Raw genomic sequence first — 22,026 nt, 5'->3', positions numbered from 1 at the left:
CATCCCCGCGTGCGTCCCGGTGCGCCTGGCGGGAGGCCTCAGGACACAGACGGCCGCCGCGGGACCGACCGCCCGGCACGGCGCAGGGAGGAGGGAGGGGGCGGCGGCGGCGGGGAGCGCGGGCACGTCACCGAGACAGACAGGCGGGCGGGAGGGAGGCGGCGGCCGCGGGTTCGAGCCGGCGCCGGAGCCCCGCGGCCCCCTCCCCCGGCCCGCGGCCTGGCCCCCCGCCCCCCAGCCCCACGCCCAGCACCGAAGCCGCCGAAATGCAATTTCCCGTGCAGGCGCCTCGACTCAGGGGGCTTTTCCGGGCTGGTTTGGAAAGCAGAGGGGCAACGCGGCGGCGGCCCAAAACGAGGTGAGCGCGGGCGCCGGGCGGGCGGGGGTGCCGCCGGCGGGGAGGGGGCGCGGCGGGGCGGGGCGGGGCGGCGGCGGGACCCGGCTGCGGCCCCCTCGCGCACCTGCTCACGGCCCGGGGGCTGGCGCCCCGGCCTCTGCTGCCCGGCCCTCCATTGTTGCGGAGGCTGGAGAGGGGGGCGGGGAGGGCCCGGCGGCATCTCTGCGTCTAGCCTTCCCCGAGAAGGGGAGCGGGGAAGGCCAAATCCCCCAAAGAGGACAGGCCCTCTAGTCCCCAAGGCGAGGGGGGAGGGGAGGGGAGGCCGAGAAGCCCCTGCGGGGCGGGGACGCATGATGAGGGGCTTAGGGGACGCGGAGCACGGGCCGCCCGACACCTGACCACCGGGAGGCCGCGGGGCCGGGCGGCGGCGAGCTTTGTTCTTGGGGGAGCCGAGCGGGTGGGGGCCTTGGATAGCCAGGGCTGGGAGAGGCTCCGGCCCGGCGCGCGCGTTCGGAAAGGCGGCCCCGGCCAAGTTCACAGGCGCGCGGGCCTGCGCGGGCCCTGCGGAGATCGATCTCGGCGGGGGCCTGGCTAGGGCCTGGCTGTGGCCGTGGCTCTGGGGCTGCAGCCGCGAAGCCTGCAGGAGCCTCAGCGCCCTCCGAGGGCTCCCGGCCGTCCTGTCATTACCGGCCGAGGCTGCAGGGTATTTACTAGGGCCGAGGTTTGCTAACAGGAACACGCCCTCCAAAACTGGCCATAGAAGGGAAAAATGGCCCAGAATCCCACTGCTGAGGAGCCCTTTTAAAGCGACAGGGCCCTTTTCACAGGGACTTCGCCCTGGAGGGCATGCCGAGGGTGCGGGATGAAGATCTCTCATTGGCTGATAGGAGCTAAGAAGCGGCCCCCTTGCACCCCAGTGCAGTTCACCCCCCCCCCCCATCTCCTTTCCCACCCATTCCCCGCTGCCCCGGACTACTCACAGATAGATTTACGGAGCCACGGCTAGACACTCCCAAATCCCAAAGTCTCCCAATCCACACTTTATACGTGGGCAGGCATCATCCCCATTATTACATCACCTGCAGGGATGCTCATACACACGCTCGCACACATAGTCCCTCACAATAAGACTGCCACGTGGGCGCTCGCATCACCCGCAATGACGAGGACATCCAGCGCTGACAGCTGGAAAACACTGCTACATTGAAAAATGCAGCCGCCACAGATGGTGGCCACAGTGTAGACACAGCCTTGCCCGTAACCTGGACACACTCATGGCTCTCTACTGCACACGCGGAGCACTTGCTTTTGCATGGGCACCCAAGGGCTGTGCTACCCTGTGACTACCACGGATATATGAAATGCCCAGACATGGGGATAGATAGATACCGTTATCCACAAGGACTGGCACCCATGTGTCTGCCTGAGCAGGGACCTACCATCACCACTGTCACCCAGGAACCCGAATAACCAACACATACACATGGCTGCTACGAGGCCCGTACAGATGCTGACTTCAGGTCATTGTAATCGTCACACCTATACCACCTATAGCACAATTGCACATGAGGACACATGGTTGCCCATGGTAAAACTGACCTCCTAGATACCCATTATAACAATCACCCACATGCAGCTATGAACAGTCTGTCAGTAACTATACCTGTAGTCACCTACCCTAACACTTGATTATACCCCTGGACACCTACCATCATGCCAGCACACAGACAGCATATCGCATGCACGATGGCACACACACCCACAGGCAAATGATAGGCACAGGCAGAAATGCACAGTCGCCTGGATGGCCAGAACCCCCACACTTGTTTACTGAGCATCTGCTATGTACCGGGTCCTGTTCTAGCACCAGGGATGCAAGAGATCAAAATCCCTGCCCTCCTGGAGCTGGCATTTTAGGGAGAGGAATGGGGGGCACCAGGTAACACACAGACTACAGTCACCCACAGTGACACTGACAGACGACAGACGCCCACACACCCTGGCTCACGCATCGACCTGCAATTACCCACAATTAGCCTGACACACACCCACAGTCGCACTGACATCCACACACAAACAGAAGCCCACGGGAGTGCCGACACTTGTGCCAACACAGAGACACCGCTGGCACGGATACAGGCACCCACTCTAGCGCACACCCACCTGGATACACAGACACCCACAGAAGCCCCAGAATAGCCCACCCGAGTAGCTTGGAACCCAAGCCCACTGCAGCCCCCCAGTAACAGGTCCATCGGTAGCTGCTGCCTGCGTTATGGTAAATGGAATCCATCTGGACCCAGACCCAGGGTCCCCCTGCTCCGTGAACCTCAGCAGAAGTGTCTGAATTTCCCATCAACCTGCCCAAGGCCCCACTGCAAGCCCAGCCCTAGCCCTGAAGAAGCCCGAGCCTTCTTGCCTCCCCCTTCCCTGGCACCGTATCTGGTGGCCTTGGGACAGAAACTCAGGCTCCCAGCCCACTGCGTGGCCTCAGGTCTTGGGACAGATGAACCCCTTGGCAGAGGACCCCACCTGAAAGGCCAGGCAGCTGGAGAGGAAGCCAGGAGGGTAGCATGGGGAGGACAGGCAGGAACCTGAGAGGCCATGGAGGTAGCAGGGAAAGGAGGAGCCCCCTCTCCTACACAGCCTGGGCTTTCAGTTGGACCCCACCTGGGGACGCCCAAGTGCACTTTTGTTACACGTTCCATCATGGCCTCTTTGTCTGCCAGGCCCTCTCCAGCTCCTCCTGCATGTCCCCACCAATGTCTATCCACACACACAAGGGCACACACACCAAGACACTTGCACACTGGGACATACATCCAGAGCATGCACACAGGAACACGTGCATGAACATATATCTAGGGACACACAGGCTGCCAGACACCCTCTGGAAGCTCTGTGTCTCTGACCTCATGCCCCTGCTCCATGTTCTTCAACTTGACAGCAGAGCTGCCTCCATCTATCGTCTCCCCATCTGGCTCCACTGGACCTCTCACCTCCAACTCTGACCCCTAGACCCACGCCAGCTGCCTTGCCTTGCCTTCCCGGAGCGTAGGGTGGGCATGAGGGTGGAGGCAGGTCAGTGTGGCTTCTGGGTAGCTCCCCTCATCCCATGACTCCCAACCCCCTGCCTAGACAAATCCTCCCAAGCTGGGATGTGGCAGAGTGTATGTATGTTGCGGGGGGGGGGGGGGTGTACTCCAAGGACTAAGGAATGGGAAGAGGCAGAATAGAGCTAAAAGGCCCTGAAGAGTGCTCCTCCCTTGCACCAGAGCCTGGGGGTAGGAGGAGACAGCTCCGCACCCCCATGCTGGGCTTCAAAGTCAAATGGAAACCCAGTTGGTCTTCCAGAAGGCTGTTAGGATGCCTGACGGGAAGAATAGTCAGCCTCCCCTCTCCTACCTTCTCAACGACCCCAAGTCCAGAGAGTGAGATGCAGACAGAGGCCATCCTTCACCAAGGGCCCGGTTGACAGACAAAGATCAGGTATAAAGAGGCAGACACACACAGGCAGACCCAGACAGCCAGAGATATGAGCACACCCAGGGCGGGAGACCCAAACACTGGTTCATGAAGACCAGTCAGACCCAGACAGACATGGCGGGCAAGGGCAGAAGGCTGCACTGACCACCGCAGACAAAGGCGGCGGTCAGACCCCTATAAGGCGGGACTGCGGGGTTTCCTTCCAGCCCTTCCTTTAACTGGAAACCTCATCTTCTTATCCCAGTCCTGACCCTCTAGACCAGGTACCCTCTGATGGTCCTTCCCTTTATTGAGGTCAATCCTTCTAGAGACTTCTCTCCTTGGTAGGTCAAGGTCAGAGCTCTCAAGGAAGCAAGCCAGAGAGGAGGCACAGAAGGAAAAGGATTTTTTTTTTTTAAGATTTTATTTATTTTTTTGACAGAGAGAGATCACAAGTAAGCAGAGAGACAGGCAGAGAGAGAGGAGGAAGCAAGCTCCCCGCCGAGCAGAGAGTCCGATATGGGTCTTGATCCCAGGACCTTGAGATCATGACCTGAGCCAAAAGCAGAGGCTCAACCCACTGAGCCACCCAGGCACCCCAGGAAAAGGATGTCTTGAGGAGTTCCCCACTAATGTGGCCAGTACCCCATGCCCGATGACCCCTCCTTCTAGCTTTATAGTCATCACAAAATTCTGTTCCAAACTCTCAGAGCCTGACTATCCTCATTGATAAAATGCGTCTCCTAATAATAGAATGATGTATGTAAGACATTATTATTTTTTTTTAAAGATTTTACTTATTTATTTGACAGACAGATCACAAGTAGGCAGAGAGGCAGGCAGAGAGAGAGAGAGAGAGAGAGAGAGGAGGATGAAGCAGGCTCCCTGCTGAGCAGAGCACCCAATATGGGGATCGATCCTAGGACCGAGATCATGACCAGAGCTGAAGGCAGAGGCTTTAACCCACTGAGCCACGCAGGCGCCCCTGTAAAACATTATTATAACCCTGCCCTCCTAAACTACCCTTCTCCCTAAGAGTTCTAGGCATTCTGCTCTTTGGGATTTGGATCTTCAAGGCAGGAGACCCCACATGCTCCCTTAGAAGGACCCAGATATTCTGAGCCTGGCAAAGGGGAGTCCTCACCCCATCGCCTGAATGGAGCCCTGTGGGCTGGGTTGATGGGCCGTGAGGGAGCACTCTCTACCCTGAAGTCTAGACAAGTGTGGGAAGTGACTGGACCCCTGCCCAGGGGCCAGAGGGTGAGCTTTGGGGAAGGGGCTTCATGAGGTAAGGGAATTCCACGGGAAGCGAATGTTTAGGGGTTCCGGCTCCACAGGTTTCTGATTTGGGGACAGGTCCCGTCAAGGCGGACCTTAGGGGCATTGGGCTTCAAGGGAGTGGCCCTGGGGACTCCGTGGGAGTCTAGGCAGGCAGGATTCAGAGGCGGTTTCTGAGGGGTGGGGTTCAGTGGCCTTAGGTGCTCGTGAGGCCCGCAGTGTGCGGAGAAGGGGTGGGTTCTGATAGCGGGGTCTGGGGGCAGGCCTTTGGAGAGCTGGGCTTTTGAAGATGGGCTTAGAGGGCTGTTTTATGAAGGTTGAGTTGGGGGCGGGCTTCATGGGAGTCTGTCCGGGCGGGCTTTAAAAGACGGGTCCTCAGAACCGGCCACCTGTGGGTGGGCGTTCAGGGCCAGGTTTTAGGGAAGGGCTTGGCTGGGTGGCTTCCGAGGGGCCTGTCTCTGTGGGCAGGCTCTGGGTGGGGATCTTGGGGACCGGGCTTGGAGAGTTGTGCCGGTTCAGTCTGCCTCCGCCAGGGGGCGTTTTGCGGTTCATTTAAGTTCTGCACACTTGGGATCCCTGATCCGTCTTAGGGTTACTCCAGGGGGTTTCTTTAGGACTTAATATTCCCCAGGGAAGTGGGAAGGGACCGGAAATTTGAAGGCCCCTTCCCAGGCAATCCCTGGGGGTCCCCAGACCCAGGTGGGGGCGGCCTTTTCTGAGACTGCGTGCCGGGAGGCGGGGGACCCTGAGGGACAGGCGCCCAAATCGGTGAGCCCCTGGAAGGAGGGACTTGGGGCCCCGTTTTACAGGTGAGGGAATAGAGGGGCAGCATCTTTGCGTAGTCGGAGTTCGAACAGGGATCTGACAGACGCCTATCTTGAAGCCCGAGGGTGAGCAGCCCTGTACCCCCACATCAAGAGGGCAGTCCCCCGCCCCAGCCCCCGCGTCGCTGTTTGCATGGGCACTAACCTCAGATGAATTAAGGTGTCAAGACTCCTCAGGCTGCCAGTAGGTGTCCCCTCTAGTCCTCTGGCTTCTCCCTGGTCCTGAGGGCAAGTGGACCCTGGGGAGGGCGGGACAGTAGCCGCCCCCCCACGTTGGCCCGGCATTTGCACAGGGGAACAATCCCCCAGGGTTGTTGTGATTCATAAACAGTAGTGCCAGAACACTGAGACTCACCGAAGGTATTACATTGTATTTAAATGACTTGTTTATCTCTTTGTTGCATTGATGTCCTGGGGGCAATAACCGCCAGGCAGCTGGACGTCTTGGGGCCACTAGCAGTCGCTCCTTTGCCTCACTAGCAGAGCCCTTTGGCGTCAGACTCTCAAACTGACACACAGGAGTAATCTGCACCTTCTAGGGCCGTTGTGAAGATGATTTGAGTAAATGTGTCAAAAAGCAAGCCTGGTGCCCAGTGCTGCTACATATGTTGTAGCAAAGGCTACATAAATATCTACAGTAATTATTATTTATATTTATCTTGTGCTTTTTCCAGGTCCTGGAGCAGACAGGTCCTGCTTGCTGACTTACTGAGTCAATAGGTTCCTCCCTCCCTCCTCTCTCCTTCCCCATGTTATGCCTGTCTAGGTTTTCTGCCCCTCCTCCCCCAGTCTGGGCCCCCTGGAGAAGTTGCCAAGGGTTTGGGGGAACATTCAACCTGTCGGTGAGTTTGGGCAGCTCAGACAAACCATCGACCGTTGAGTGGACCCCGAGGCCTGGAACTGCCATCCACCCATCATAACCCCTACCTTCCAGATCTGGGGGGCCAGGGTATCTCCCAGATCCAACCTGAGCATCCCCTTTTTTAAGGCCACAGCGAAGGTCACAATCAACATTCATTGTTGTCGGTGGGTTGTGAGGACGGAGGCTAGACCCACCGAGGGATGAATGTCACTGTGGCTGGGCCGGACACAGCCGGAGGGGAATGGGCTAGGGAACAAGACCCACTTATACAGTGCTCTGATCTCAGCCTCTCACCCCTTGGGGGGAGCTGGCATCTGGGATCCTGATGGACACAGGCCTGATTTGGGGGATAAATCCTTGAGTGTGTGCGTGGGGGAGTAGTTTGGAGGGCAGATCACAAGCTCAGGGTTGGGCATCTGAAAAATCTTTCTGAGGGGGTGGTGAGCCCTGTTCCTAGAGGGTTCAGTAAAGGTTTCTTGAATGAATGGATGGATGGATGGACGGATGGATGGATGGGGTGGGCAGGCAGCATAACTCCTCTTCTCTGTATCCAAGTCCCAGGCCCAGCTTTTTCCCTCTCCTTGCCCAGGACCCACAGACCCCTACTTTACCCTCGACTCCCTGGCCACTGAACACCTTGGTGTCCCACTGATCCCTCCATCTACCAGTCTCTGCCCCACCTGGGTAACTCCTGGAGGTCTCATTTGAGGGGGTGAGGAATGAGGCACTGATGAGTGCTGGGAGCCCCACCATCAGCCCAGCCTGTGTCTCTGCTCCCCCCCCCCCCTTAATGTTTTGTCTCTCTCGCCTCCTGTCTACATTAGGGCCAGCACCTAGTCCTGGGGGCTATGGTAACTGAATGGGGGAGACAGGCTTTTGTGTTTGTGTTTGTGAATAAGTATGGGCAGGAAGCCTTATACCTCAGTGAGTTCATCCATTAAATGGGTGTTCTGCTGAGATAATGGGTGTGAAAGCTCCCTGAGGGAGATCTGAGCTAGGGGCCTTCATTCTTGTCCTTTCCCCCACAATGAGCCAGGCACCATCCCCCTTCCTGAGACAACTGGAGCATCTGTAGCTCCCCCCTTCCCCAAAGAGCCCAGGGGCACTTGGCTCCTCCCCCAGCCGAAGGGAAGGAAGAAAGAAGTTACTAAGTTACTGACTACAATAATGCTGGTTTTAGGGGTGGGGGTGTGGAAGCCTGTGGGGCAGGAGTGGCAGGCCTCACAGACCTCCTCCAAAGAGGTGAAGGCAGGGGTAGCCCTCCCAAAGCCCTTTGGGGATGTGTGTCTCCCAATTGCAGGTGCCCCCTGCAGACTGTGTCCTGTCACACACACACACACACACACACACACACACACACACACACCCCGTTGCCCCCAGCCCACCCAGAGACCATGCATCCCCTCACAGGTGCCTTTATGGGGGAGCAGCAGCAAGCCCCCCTGTGACAGTAAGGAACCTCCCACAGCCTGCTCCTCCCCCTTCACACCCCTTTGGAGGTCTAAGGAGGGAACTGACAGCCCAGACTCCAAGGCTCCAGAGAGGGGAAGGGAGGGGCAGAGAGGAAGGGGTAGAAAGACAAGCTTGGGGCAGGCAGGGTTTATTCTCTCTCTGCCCCCTCTGCCTGGCAAGTGTTGCCCAGCTATGGGAACCTTTGACCTATGGACAGATTACCTGGGTTTGGCACGCCTGGTGGGGGCTCTGCGTGGGGAAGAGGAGCCTGAAACCAGGCTGGACCCCCAGCCGCAGCCAACTCCAGGAGCAGAGGGTCAGACACCCAGCCTGGAATCGTCACCAGCTCCTGAACGCCTGTGCTCCTTCTGCAAACACAACGGCGAGTCCCGGGCCATCTATCAGTCCCACGTGCTCAAGGATGAGGCGGGCCGGGTGCTGTGTCCCATCCTGCGTGACTATGTGTGCCCCCAGTGCGGTGCCACGCGTGACCGTGCCCACACACGCCGTTTCTGCCCGCTCACCGGCCAGGGCTACACCTCTGTCTACAGCTACACCACTCGCAACTCAGCTGGCAAGAAGGTGTCCCGGCCTGACAAGGCAAGGATGCAAGATCCAGGTCATCGCCGAGGCGGCGCAGGAGCTGCAGCGTGTGCAGGTGGCTGGGGGACCTGGTGTGGAGGGGGCCAGCCCTGGGCTTGCGGCTAAGCTCTTGGGGTTAGTGAAGTAGGATTAACTCCTGTGCCCACTTTGGGGGGGCGTGTAGAAAATCAGTTTAGAAAACTTAGCACAATATTCTAGAAATGTTGCCCAGTGTGAATAAGCTAGAGCTGGGATTAATGTGTGGCCTTGGGCAGGGGACCTCTCTGGGTCCATGGGGAAGTTGCTGTCTTTTTCCAGGCATGGGTGCTCTGTCGGGAGGCTATGAGGACTTGAGACAGGATCTACGGTTAGGGAAAGCAGGGGCTCCAGTCTTGCTTGGCACTTAGGAGCTGCGCAACCTGAGAGAAGTTCTCAGCCTCTCTGAACCCCTTTCCTCATGTTCCTCCTCTGTTCATTCATTAACCAAATGGCGTGTGTGTGTTTTGTGCCAAGTGCTGGGCTGTGCCAGCAGTGGAAAAGGGTAAAAGGGAGAATGGCAGAACACTGTGATGAGTGCTGAATAGAGGAGTCTAAAGAAAGCACCTGATCCAGATAAAGGGGTCCAGGAGGGCTTCCTGGAGAAAGTGACTTCTGGAAGTCTAATCTGGTTTGATGGAGTGCTAGAAGTGTGGCCCAGGCACTGGGGCTCGTTCAGGAACTTGGTGAAATTCAGTGTATCTGGAACAAAATGTGTGTGTATGTGTGGTAGAGAGGGAGATGTCAGAGATTTGGGGGACAGTAGAAAAGTCTATAGGTCTTGGATTTGGATACTAGGGAACCACGGAAGGGGCAAGATGAGGTCTGCATGTGAGAGTGTGTTCAACCTTGGCCGACTGGTTGGACTGCGGGGACAGATTTAAGAGTGCTGGAAGGCAGAACACTAGTCCTCCAGGCAGAGGTGTCGATGGCAGCAAGGAGGGAGAGAGGCCTGGCACCTGGGGAAATGTGTGTTTGGAGAGGAGCACTGTGAGTTCACTGTGTGAACTGGGGGGAGCTGGGGCTGAAGCCTCACGGCGGTCTGGCTCTCCCCACCCTGCTTGGCCCACTGTGTGGGGTCACCTGGTCTCATCAAATGCGGATTCCAGTTGTGCATGTCTTCTGCAAGTCTGGGCGGGGGCAGGACCTGCATTTCTAACTAACCAGCTCCCCAGCCATGTGGGAAGGCCAGGGAGCAGGGAGGCTGCAGGCTTTGAGTAGTTTGAGCGAACATGGTATTGTAGATGCGAAAGGGCTCAGCTCCTGTGGGGTTTTAAAACAGAAATTGTTTTAGCAACTTTGTCTTTGCAGAAGTCAGCCAACAGGGGAGGTGGGCCTGTGCCGTATTCCTGCCCTTTTGGGTGCCCTGTGTGGGTACAGCCTCCCCATCAGAGTGTGAGCTCCCTGAGGGACGTGACTGGGCGGGATGACCCCACCCTCACCCCCAGCAGCTGTGCCGTGAACATTTGCTGGAAGAATTGAGTGCCTCCACAAGTAGATACTATTCCCCCAAGAGACTCAGTGAGGCCCACCTGGGAGGTAGGGGAAGCTAAAGGGACACAGAGATGATGGTCTCAGAGCCTTCTTTTTTTTCTGTTAAGTTGGAGGGAACAGGAAAGTTCCCTTCCCCAGGCATTGGAGGGTGGGGTGGAGCAGCTCTCACCACCATCCTGGAAGGCCTTCAGTAATGTTCTGGGTGTAACAAATCTGGGGTTCCTGGAGCCTTGCGGCCGCAAGGGGGCAGCACAGCCAGCCAGAGTTAAAGAGTTTCTGTGCTTTGTGTCCAGCTCCGCCGGGTCCCACCCTGGGCTGGCCTGGCCTGGAGTGTCACAGGGGTGCTATTCCAGGAGAGGCCTCCAGGTGGCACTAGAGCCCCAACAGTTCTAAAGTTTTAACCTGTCCTTTGGGAGCACTGAATCATACCCTATTACTGTCTTTCTCCTTTTCCCCTCCACTTTTAAAAATCCAGGTTCCAAAGGTGCTGGGAAATCAGCTGGATCTTCGCCCTCTTCCTGCTGCCCCTCCACGTCTGCCTAGGAGACTGGTGCAGGGAGGATGGAGATGCTGCCTTCCCCTGGTGTGGGGACCCAGGCTCCATGGAGGATGTATTTTGAGGGAAGATCCACCTTGCAAGGACCTGGCCCTGGGCCCTTACCCCAGCCTGGAGGCCTGGTAAGAAAGCAGGGCCTGGGAGCACAGCTGAAAGCGCCCCCATGAGGAAGGAGGTGGCCCTCAGATCCCCTGGCCCTTCCTCCCCAGCACTGGGCACCCAGTCAGCACTCAATAAATGCTTATGAATGGATCAGCGGAGTAGGCCAGGTCTTGGGATGAAGTAGCGTGAACAGCTCCAGAGGGTCTGGGGCACTGCTCTTCTACCCTGGTTGCACTCATCAGCCCCCCACATGTTACTCTGACCCCCACTTTCCCCACCTGTTACCTGGATTGTGGTTCATCCTGGAGCACTGGGTGAGCTGCTTTATGCTGAGAAATGGAAGTGGGCACCACAGGGGGACTGTGGGGTTTTGTGGGGTCACCCCAGCCCAGCACCTCTGAGCATGGCACTCGCCACTAGGTTAGCCCATGAAGCCATTTCTGTGATGTCTGGTATTTTCAAACTCCCTTCCAGCCATCCCTCACCCAACGACATGCCACGTGGGTAGAATTCTCCACACTGGAGGTGGGGGCCTCATCTGAGAGGGGATCTGAGAGACAATTAGACCGAGCCCTCCCTCCTCCTCCCTCAAATCATCCTGACCAAAGAGGCCCTCAGTGAATGATAAGGTCCTCACAGATGCCGCAGCAGCCAGGGCCATGGAGCCACATGCCAGACCATTCAGATATAGGGAAGGACTGGGCGGGGGGGAGGGCAAGGCTAGGCAAAGAAGAGAATATGTCCTGGGGGGTTGGGCCAGCCAAGACCTCGAGCTGGAGGCACCATGGAGGTGATCTGGCTCTGCTTGCGCAGAAATGGGAGGGAGATGGAGACTATCACCGCCCAGGCAGTGGGATCCAGCTCTCCCAGGCCAGGGCTGTGCTTGTGGGAATCCCTACTCCCTGTCCGCTCCTCTGGCCTCCAGAGGGCAGCAGGTGGCAAGTGTCTGTTCAAATTCTTCCCCCAAGCCAAGGGCTGGCCTCGGGACCTGGGCTCCATCCGTAATAGCCCACACTGTCTCCCAGTGCGAGCAGGATTTGGACTTTGGAGGACCCTCTGCCCTTGGCTTTTGGACTTGAACTGGGTCCTGAGGCCACCCAAGGAGGAGGGCTGGGGTGAGCTGGGGATGAGAGACAACCCTTGAAGATAGCCTATTGCCCAGGGGAGGGGAGGAGGAGAAAGAAGAGGAGGGCTCCTTAGCAGCCCTAAGAGTTTCTAACTGAGTTAGGGGACACAACATACTCCCAGTTGCCCCCAGCTGTTTGCAAGTGCTGACTGTATACGCCAGAGCCGCTGGGGTGTGAGACCCAGGGAACCAGGAGAACGGGCATGTCCCGGCAGGTTCAAGGAAGGAGCTGCACATCCAGCCAGAAGTGGTGGAGGACCTTGACCCTGCCTAGCTTCCCTCCAGAATGGGGTTTCCCAGGGTCTAAGAAGGCAGTGGGAGGGGGGAACCTGCCTTGACTGTAGGAATTGGGGTGTGGGAGTCACAGGCCAAAGGACTTAAGAAAACTTCAGGTCTGGCCCACCTTTTGGTAAGCAATTGAGAAGCAGTTTTCTATAAAATGGGTTTGGCAGCAGCACCTCTTAGGACATCATCATCAGGGATGTGTAAGCCTTGCCCTCAGCACCCTGCAGGCACGAGCTGTGTATCAGTAACAGTCCCCCAGGACCGCCTCCTTCCAGTCTGGGGCCTAGAAACAGCTTGTGCTTTGGAGGATGGGCAAGGCCACCTGAGCCCATCAGAGCACCGAAAGCAAACCTGCCAACTCTTCAGTTGGGTGATTGGCTGTGATGTCTCAGTGGGCTTGCTCTCCACAGATACAGGGGTGTCTGTGTTCGAATGTGTACACATACGTGCACACACACAGCCACCCGCTCCTGGAGACTCTGGACACATTCAGTAACTTGTGGGGACCCCCTGATTCACCGGGCCCTGTAGTAGCCCAACCTACCTTCCTGGGGAGGATGAGAAGTAAAAGGAGAAAGAGGTGGTTAGGGAGGTTTGTGGGCGGAACATTAAAGAACTGAAAATACCTCAAACCCCAAATAGCAGGTCACAGATCCACACTAGGGAATGATTTATTAAGGGTTTAACCAGAAGAGATAAAATGGAAATCTAGAAAAAAACAGAGGTACCACCAACAAAGGGAGCCCTTTTCTCTACCAGGAGAAAAACAAATACTGAACCTCCCATAACCAAGCTAAAGAACGAAATTTGCAAATCCAGATAAACATTTGGGTGGCTCTGGGCTCTGCTCAGAAGCAGCTGGCTTCTGGAACGTGGGGGGGCACAGCCAGCGTCGTGCCTGTGGCCTCTGCTGTAGCCCCAGGAGGGAACAAATTACATCCCTCAGAGGCTGTTGACATGGGCTTGGCCTCTTAGGTGTCCCATGGACGCAGAATTCCGGGTCATCTGAGGGGAGGCTTTCGGGGCCCACCAGGGCCTGCTGGAGCATCGTACAGGATAAACCAGGGGGCACACAGGGCCCTGCAGGCTTTCTGGGGTCTGCTGAGGGACTGTTCCCAGCTGTTTGGCAGCAGCACTTCTGGGGCCATTGCAGAGCAGAAGCACACAGGCGCTGAGCCCTCGCGCACATGTGTACACACAAGGCGCTTCTGAGGTGTTCTGGAAGTAATCTACAAATCCCTCCAGGACCGCTCCCCTGGAGGGAGATTCCCAGCCCCCTTTGATGAATAGGGTGCCGGGGCTTTCCCTGCCAGCCTCGCCTTCGCCTTCCTGTAGCCGAGGCGCTTGAGGGCCTCCAGGTCCCGGTGGGTGCTCATGATCAGCCGGCTGCACGGAAGCGTCAGCGGGGGCTGTGTGGGCTCCACCAGACCCCCAAGGGGCTGCTTACGCCCCCGCACAAGCTCGCACACTCGAACACTCCCAGCTCTCGGACACACACACAGGCAGATACAGGCACTGGGCCCTCCCAGCCATCCCCCAAGGCCCCATCCCCTCTGCCGTGGATCCCAGCCCAGGGCTTACTTCAGGTGGGAGAGCTCAACAACGAGACCCAGCACCGTGTCTGTTGCATCCTCCATCCTGGCGGCCTCACAGCCTTTGAGGCCTACACAGGTCCTGGCGGGAAAGGAGAGAAGACAGGAGGTCTGACCTCACTGGACAGCTCTGCCAAACTCTGTTCTGGGGGCTTCTGGAGGGCCTGGAGTGGTCTTCTCCAGATACTAATACCTTTTCCAGATACGAAGCCCCTGGAGGCAGAGCCCTGATGGCCAGCCCCGCTGGCTCTACCATCGAAAGCACACCCAGAATCCAGCCGCTTCTCCCCACCACCTCGGTCCCCATCTGGACTGCTGCCACAGCCTCTCTGGCTCCCAGTTCCTGCCCCTACAGCCCGTTCCCCGCTCAGCACTGGGGTGGAGTGGGGTGTGAGAACAGAAACCCAGCCCAGCATCCCTCCTCAAAGCCCCTGCACCATCTGCCAACACCTCCGGACCCCCATCCCCTCCCCTCTCCTTCCCCTTCCCCCTTGCTCCAGCCACAGTGAATTCCTGGCTGTTCCCTGAGCACTTCTGAGGGCCCTGGAATGTTCTCTCCCCAAAGTCTCCTGATGGGGGGAGGGAGACTTCTCTGATCAACACATTAAGATTTTAACCCCTTCCTCACTGTCTTTTTCTCCTCAACACTCCACCATCTGACGGGTTTGCTTGTCTCTCACCTTCCCACCCCCACCAGAGGGAAGCTGTGGGTTTTGTCCCACACTGTCTGCCCATGCCCACAGCAATGCCTCAACGAGCTGGCACTGATGGCGTTAGTATCCATGGAAGGGGCGGAAGCACCACAGCACCCCTGTGTCTAACGCATGCGGCCTGTGGGTGTGGGCCGAGGGCTGCCCTCCTGGACTCAGGTCAGCAGCTGTTCCTAAATCCTCCTCCACCCCAGCATGCCAGGGTCTCCTGGGCTGTCACCACAGGAACTCCAGCTCCACCACCCACTGCAGTCACCCCGAGATGGCATGTGGGCCTGGCCTTAGCCGATGCTTGTTTCACTCAGCCATAGGCCACTGCACCAGACCCATGACCTGCCTGGGGGCCTCCACATGTCCGTGTGGGTCACATCAGAGGCCACTGGAGATTCAGACAAGAAGCTCCCTTCTCTTTGCTCAAACAATAGTAGAGCTGCTCTAGCTAAACTGCCTCTGATCCCATGCAGGGCATGTGTGTGCGTGTGTGTGCATGCACGCGTGCGCGTGTGTGGCAACAAGTGGTACAGCAGGTACTATGTACAAATGTGTGCATGAGCGGGAGGTGAGAACGTGGTCACCCTCTACCCTGAGGAGGAGGAGGAGGAGGAGGAGGAGGAGAAAGAGCAAGGAGACCTGCTCTGCCAAGGGCTGTGTCCCTCACCCCTCCTCCACACCTCTTGCCAGACACAAACAGAAACTTGGCCATGAATAATCGATAAGCTGCAGCCTCTGCAGAGAGGCCAGTTCAAGTACAAGGTAATAGGAGAGGACTGTCACCCAGTGCTAACGGCTGGCAGGGCTGGGAAAAAGGGAGGTGAGGGACTATGAGAGGCTCTGTGGTGGAGACAGAGGACCCGCCAACACACGCACACATGCTCGCTCGCTCTCTTTCTCTCTCTCTCTCTCTCCATGGCCTGCAGGAGGGAGAGAAAGCAGCCTGCCTCATGGCACTGAGCCAAGTGAGGAGATGGGACAAGTTAGGAACTCTGCAGGGCCCTCTGGATGCCAGAGTGGGGAGAGGCCCCAAGACCAGTGATTTTTAACCCCCGTCTGGGTCCCCTTCCCCTCCACAGAGATTCAGGGTAAGCTCTAGATCCTCTCTCCAGAAAAACACCTAGAATGTTAAAATAACCTATGGAACTGGGGGTACTACCCCAGGGGCCCCGGGGAGACACTCCGGTTTAGCTGTGGGTGGAGATCACCAGCGCTGAACTTGCGTAGAATGAGGGCTGCACAGTGTGAAAGACGGGGCTCAGCTCCCTCACGGAGGCCCATGGAGGGAGAGTGTCGGGGTGCCAGTGCCAGGAAAGCAGTGACACTCTCCCCTCCCAGGGGCTTAGGGACAACTGCTGCTGGGACAAGAGTCCTGGGTTAGCCTCCCCCTCGCCTACCTCAGCTGGAGCTCCGTGAGAAGCCTTCCATCACCATGTGGGCTTGTGCCAGGCCAGCAAGAGGCCAGCCTGCTCCCGGGAGGAAACAACTGTAAAGAGGGCACACACACGTGAGTGGTCTAGCTGGTTGAGCCCTGCATGGGGAAGGAAGAGCTCATGCAGGAAACCTCTCAATTCTCCTGGGCCATGCCAGGAGCACAGAGGTAGAGACCCCTGCAGAAAAGTGATGAGTGAAGGGACAGGATGCCATGACAGCTAAACCCGGGGGCCACCAACCCGGGTTGCTCTCGCCCTCCCTACTCAGAAGGAGCAGACAGGGCAATGTTAGGCCTGACCCTGGTGTCCCCTGCTGAGCCTGTGCTTTCTGAAGGGCTGATCTGTGTTGGACGATGGCTCTGTTCCTGGCGGCTGAGGCGTGGCTCTGTCTCCTGCTCATCCTGCAGTATCTAGAAAGGTACAGAGAAGACCCTCCGTGATGGTGACTGCGGCGAAGTGGGCATCTGGTGTTGAGGGGAAGAGGCTGGCTAAGTAAGCCACCTATGTATCAGGGAAAGATTTTTATAAATATGTTGTAAGGGAAATTTTTTAATTAATAGGGGAGAGAGCCAGATAAACCGGAGAAGCTTAAGTTTCTAAATGTCAACGGTGGTTTAATTTTCATGGAAAATGTCAAGCTCCATCATGGAGGGGACATGGGTCCCTCTGAAGAGGCGAAGAGGCAAAGAGGCTGGGGTGGAGTGGCCAGTCCACAGCCTCTTCTGAGGAGACAAAGTCCTGGAGTGAGAAGGGATCTGTTCCAAAGACATAATTTCCAAAGCAGGCCCCTCTCCCCTGCCGGGTGGGGGATGGGATGGAAGGCTTGGGCTACAGCTTACAGCTGCAGATCGTCCCTGAGTCTCAAGAACAGATGCGAAGAACTGCTTGTAGCCCGACGGTTCTCACAGGGGGACGATCACCCTGAGCCACTTCATGCTGGTCAGCACACTCTGGTGGGGAGACTGCTACTGGCATCCAGTGGGTAGAGGCCAGGGGTACTGCTCAGCACCCAAAATTGCACAGGACAGCCCCAACACAGAGAACTATCTGGCAGCAGTGCCGAACCGGAAGTCTGCTGTAGACAATACAGTATCTCCCAGGCATCTGGCCTCCTGTTCCAGGTAAGTGGTTCTTTGGTTTAAAATACAACTCACCCAACTCACTGCACCATTTTCAGCCGTGAGGACTATTACCTCTCCTAACACTCCAACCACTGCTCCCACCTGGGCTGTGTACATGTTTGACACAAAAAGGGCAGTCCCTGTACTGAATGTGCTGGAAGCCATCACTGTAAGACCCAAGAAGGCCTTGAAATCAACTTGTATATTTTAAAGATTTTATTTACTGGGGCACCCTGGTTAATGCAGTTAAGCATCTGCCTTTGGCTCAGGTTATGATCCCAGGGTCCTGGGATCCAACCTCACAGTGGGCTCCGTGCTCAGCGGGGAACCTGCTTCTCCCTCTGCCCTTCCAGCCTGCTCATGCTCTCTCTCTCAAATAAATAAACAAAACCTTAAAAAAATTAAAACAATTTAAAAAAAGATTTTATTTACTTATTTGACTCAGCAGGGGGAGCAACAGAGGGAGAGAGAGATTCCCCACTGAGCACAGCGCCCAACGCAGGGCTCCGTCCAGGACCACCAGAGCCAACGGCAGATGCTTAACCAACTGAGCCACCCAAGCGCCCTGGAATCAGCTTTTATATTTTATTTTTTTTTTAAGATTTTATTTATTTATTTGACAGAGAGAAATCACAAGTAGATGGAGAGGCAGGCAGAGAGAGAGAGAGGGAAGCAGGCTCCCTGCTGAGCAGAGAGCCTGATGCGGGACTCGATCCTAGGACCCTGAGATCATGACCTGAGCTGAAGGCAGCGGCTTAACCCACTGAGCCACCCAGGCGCCCTGGAATCAGCTTTTAAACGACACTCCTTATGCGGCATACAGAGGCTCTACCAGCACTGTGGTGAGTGTCACATCCTAAGGGAGCTACTATAAAAAAAGAAAATACCATGCTTTCCCATAGGAGGACCTGGGTTTGACTCTGGTCTGTCACTGCTGTGTAACCTCTGTGAGGCCTCCTCCGAAGCAGTGCTCACAGCTGGCCCACTGTGGGCGGGGAGAGCCTCTTGGTGGGAGGCCACTGCTGCCACTCTCTCCATCCACCTGATTTCTCCATCTACCTGATTCCCTGTCCACCAGCCTTCCTGCCAGGCTCTATCTGGTACCTTTCTGTGGGAACCTGCTCATGCCGAGGTCGCCCTGACATGCTTGGGAACGCCCGGTATCAAAACAAAATGTGTCTGGACGTCAGCAATCTTGTCAGGGCAGCGCCTCTGCCCCTGGAGGGCCTCTCAGGTCTGACCACCCTGGCTGTCTGCCATTCCCTGCCTGCGGATTCCTTGGTGTTTTAAAGCCCAAAGTCAATGATAGCCAGCCTACCAGGAAGGGCTTGCTCCTTTACCTGCTGGATGCCACTGAATATCCTGACCACTTTTCCTTTAGCCACTGACCAACAGCCAGAGACTGGGGTAAGAGACTCCTTTTCTTTCCAAGGGAAGGATTTATATTGTTTAATGGATGAGACTCCAGTTATAAAATTTCAGCTGTGCCCACAACTGCATGCCTACCTATCCTAGGTGACTGTGTTCAGACCCTAGGACTAAACTGCACTGTGACTTGCTTCCCATGATCTTCCTCATCTGGCGATTGAGAAATGGGTGGCACAAGAAGTAGGGGGCCCACGTGTGGCAGGGAGGGCCTGGTCTGACGTCACCTTGCAGGTGAACACTGTGAAGAGCCAAAAATGACCCCTGGCCCTCCCTTGGGAAAGCGGCACCTTGGAGACCTGCATTTGCCCAACCCAGCCACATTCCCCTCTGCGGCTGGAGCAGCTGGCTTTCTTCGGCTCGGTACCAGAGGAAACAATATCCTGTGTTTCAGGGCCATGTCATATGAAAAGACTCTTCAAGTGCTGAAATGATAGGGTACAGAATGTCCACTCTGGGATACAGGTGGGAACGGTACTACCACAAACCTCGCAGGGGCAGGGACCACGCCTAATCTGTTGACTCCTGGCAGAGCTGGCCCTTGATAAGCACGTAACTGAATTAATGTTTTAAAGATCTCAACAGGACAGCCAGAAAAACAGAGGCCGCGGTCTGTGAAGCAAGCTGGGCTCTGTGCTCCAGGACAAGGCATCTGAGGCACAGGTGTGGAATCAGGCCAAACTGGGAGCAGACCCAGCCTGTTTCCCTCCTAGCTGTGTCACCTTGGGCAGGTGCCTCGACTCCTTCAGCCTCCTAACCACACCCAGAATGTGGAAAGAGAACCACCTACCTCCCAGGGTGTGACTGCAAAGCACTTAACCCAGACCCCCGTGTGCCAGTGGCGAGGGATGTGGCGCTTCCCTGGGGGCGGGGCCAGAGCAAGGCTGCTACCTGCCCCAGACAGGTGAATGCCAATGGGCTGCATAGGTTCAGCCGCTGGGGAAGGAGATGTTAGGCAGCTCTCCCACTGCCTGTTGAGCAGGCAGACCCCTGAAGGAAAGCAGAGTCCCTACAAATTCAAGCAGGAAAGCAAAATTCTGTCTATGTTTGAAAAAAATTGTATCAGGACCCTGAAATGACCTTTAAGGTGGACAAAGACTCTTTCCAGTTGGGGACTGAAGTCCTCTCCCCTAAGCCCAGCACTGACATGGCTGGTTTTTTCAAAGTTATCGCTCAAGGTCTCAGGCAGTCTCTGTATATCTCTCAGAAACCTGCTGCCTGACTCAGGCCCTGAAGTGTGGAGAGAACTGGGGGCTCCAGTCAGGAAAGCGAGAACCTCCATTAACTCTGCCGAGGCTGACAAAATACATGCAGGTCACTGCCCGGGGCTCTTCAGCTCCCAAGCAGACCCCTTACAGAAAGCCAGGTCTGTCCTTTCCAGAAAATCACTGACTCCATACCCACCAAATCTGCAACTCATTCCTCTAGATATGTGTGGCATATAAACAGATTGTCATGCACCCCAAATTCCACGCACCCACTACTGGGTGGTTTGGAAGAGGCTCGTGGCCACTTGACACCTGTCCTGGGATGGTCTGCCACAACATGGGGAAGCTCTTACCTGTTCAGGTGAGGCTTCGAAGTCAGGGGCTTCCAGGGCATCCCGTATCTGGCTGTCTGGCAGGAAGTCAGGTTCCATGGCTGAGGACTCCCCCAACACAGCCTGGTCTGCAGAGCCAGGAGGGGGCTCATGCCAGCCTGTGGGGTCCGCAGGGACATCTATGCTGTCCTGGCAGGCCCTGGTCTCCTGGGAAGGGCCACCCACTGCTTCTCTGTGCACTGGTGGAGCAAAGGCTCCAAGAGACAGACTGAATCCCTCAAGGTTTTGTTCAGGGCTCTGGCGACCTAATTCAACTGCTTTTTTACCTGTGGACTGCAACAGTAAAGGCAGTGCACACACACCTCCCAGCCCCTCTTGATCCAGGCCAGGCACCTTTGTCTGATTAATACCTGGGCCCATTTCCGAGGCTAGAAGACTGAAATTTCCTGCACCTGTCGTGGGCTCTCTTATCTTGTGACCCAGAGCCAGGCAGGATGCAGGGCCCCCTGGAATGTTGCCAGGGAGCTTGTCTTCCCACCCTGCCTCCCCTCTGTGTCCTGTCCCCCCCATGAGAGGCGTGCCTCTGAGCAGGGTCCTACTGCAGCCTCCATCAGGGGCCTTCCCACTGGGACAAGTAGGTGCCCTCGTGTTGGCCTGCTCATCTGGCCCGATAACCTCCGGAGCCCTCTGTTCTGGCTCAGTGGGATGTGTGCTCAGATCTTTGATGACAACGGTCCCAAGGGAGGAGTGTCTTGGGCTGCTACAATTCTGTTCTGCTTCCCTGCCAGTCTCGCTGGTTATCTGCAAGGTGTCAGGGAGGCCCTGGGCTGCAGATCTGGGCTCCGGGCCCTGAGTGATGGGACCTACGACACTGTCTCCTTCCTCCTGATGCCTCTCAGTCAGGTCAGCCCCTGCTCCCCCTCGGGGACCTGCTTTCTGGATTGCTCCTTGTTCTGACTCCTTCTCTGCAGCACCACTACTCAGCAGGGGACCTTTCTGGCCATGATAGCCTAGAATCCAACACCCTTCCCTGCTTTCACCCTCTGGTGTGTTGGTTACTTGCTCCAAGAGGTGGTCCTGGCTGGCCCTCTTGGAGGCCAAGGGCACTGTCCCCCATTCTGGAGAGGCATCAATGGAGGCTGAGGGCTGAGGGGTCCCACTGCCAGGCACACGTGTCATGGGCTTTTGGTCTCTATGCTCAGGGTGGGTGCTGTCTCTCTGGGTCTGGGCACTCAGCTCCCTGGCCTCCCAGGGAGCAAGCCCTAGGGATTCCTCCCCTGGTTGGCTTCTGTCCTGCTGGGCACTGGGCTCTGGTGGTGTTTCCTGTGGAGAGAAAAACACTCAGCCTCGAGCCTTCAATTATCAACCATTTCTAAAGACTTTTCTTCTTCTTCTTTTTTTTTTTTTAAGTAGGCCCATGCCCTGCATGGAGCCCAATGTGGGGCTTAAACTTATGACCCTGACATTAAGTCCTGAGTGAAATCAAGAGCTGAACACTTAACTGACTGAGCCACTCAGGTGCCCCAAGACTTTTCCAGTTGTAATTACCTCCCATATAAAGTCTCAGACGCTGCACATGATGTCCCCATTCAGTACCAGTGCTGGCCATAGTTAGAACTAGGGGCTGCACGGGCAAGAGGAAGCACAGGAATCCCTCCTTCCATCAGCTCCTTTCCACCAGCACCAGGCACACAGAGGCTCTTGGACAGATCAAGGATATAAATCAAGGAGGCCTGTGGATTGTGCCCATGTTGACTGCCTGGTGCTGGCAAAAGATGCTAGTTACAGAACATGTTACCACTGGAGGAAACGGGA

The 22,026-nt window shown here is 56.6% G+C and overlaps 2 protein-coding genes across 7 annotated transcripts in view; one reads left to right on the top strand and one right to left on the bottom strand.

Moving 5' to 3' along the window:
* The first annotated feature begins 282 nt into the window (after positions 1–282).
* NANOS3 (nanos C2HC-type zinc finger 3) lies at positions 283–11,138 on the top strand. Its single transcript, XM_082729778.1, has 3 exons — positions 283–358; positions 6,579–8,876; positions 10,806–11,138. Exons 2-3 carry the CDS (start codon positions 7,934–7,936, stop codon positions 10,871–10,873), a joined length of 1,011 nt encoding a protein of 336 aa, XP_082585904.1. The 5' UTR covers positions 283–358; positions 6,579–7,933; the 3' UTR covers positions 10,874–11,138.
* Positions 11,139–13,040: 1,902 nt separating this feature from the next.
* Positions 13,041–22,026, bottom strand: part of BRME1 (break repair meiotic recombinase recruitment factor 1) — a 20,521-nt gene continuing 11,535 nt past the window's right edge. For 3 of the 6 annotated variants that reach the window (XM_082729617.1, XM_082729618.1, XM_082729621.1), the window contains 5 exons: positions 20,233–21,534; positions 16,425–16,535; positions 16,090–16,178; positions 13,981–14,073; positions 13,041–13,785 (listed from right to left, as the gene is read on the bottom strand). In XM_082729617.1, the coding sequence (XP_082585743.1) occupies positions 13,629–13,785; positions 13,981–14,073; positions 16,090–16,178; positions 16,425–16,535; positions 20,233–21,534 (1,752 nt within the window). In that variant the 3' untranslated portion in view covers positions 13,041–13,628. The remainder of the gene's footprint in view (positions 13,786–13,980; positions 14,074–16,089; positions 16,179–16,424; positions 16,536–20,232; positions 21,535–22,026) is intronic. The other 3 variants (XM_082729620.1, XM_082729622.1, XM_082729619.1) reach the window with 1 other exon arrangement.

Source organism: Mustela nivalis (genome assembly GCF_964662115.1).
Source record: "Mustela nivalis genome assembly, chromosome: 1".
NCBI lineage: Eukaryota > Metazoa > Chordata > Mammalia > Carnivora > Mustelidae > Mustela > Mustela nivalis.
The sequence above is the reverse complement of the archived record's forward strand: the minus strand, read 5'-3'. Positions and strand labels throughout refer to the sequence as shown.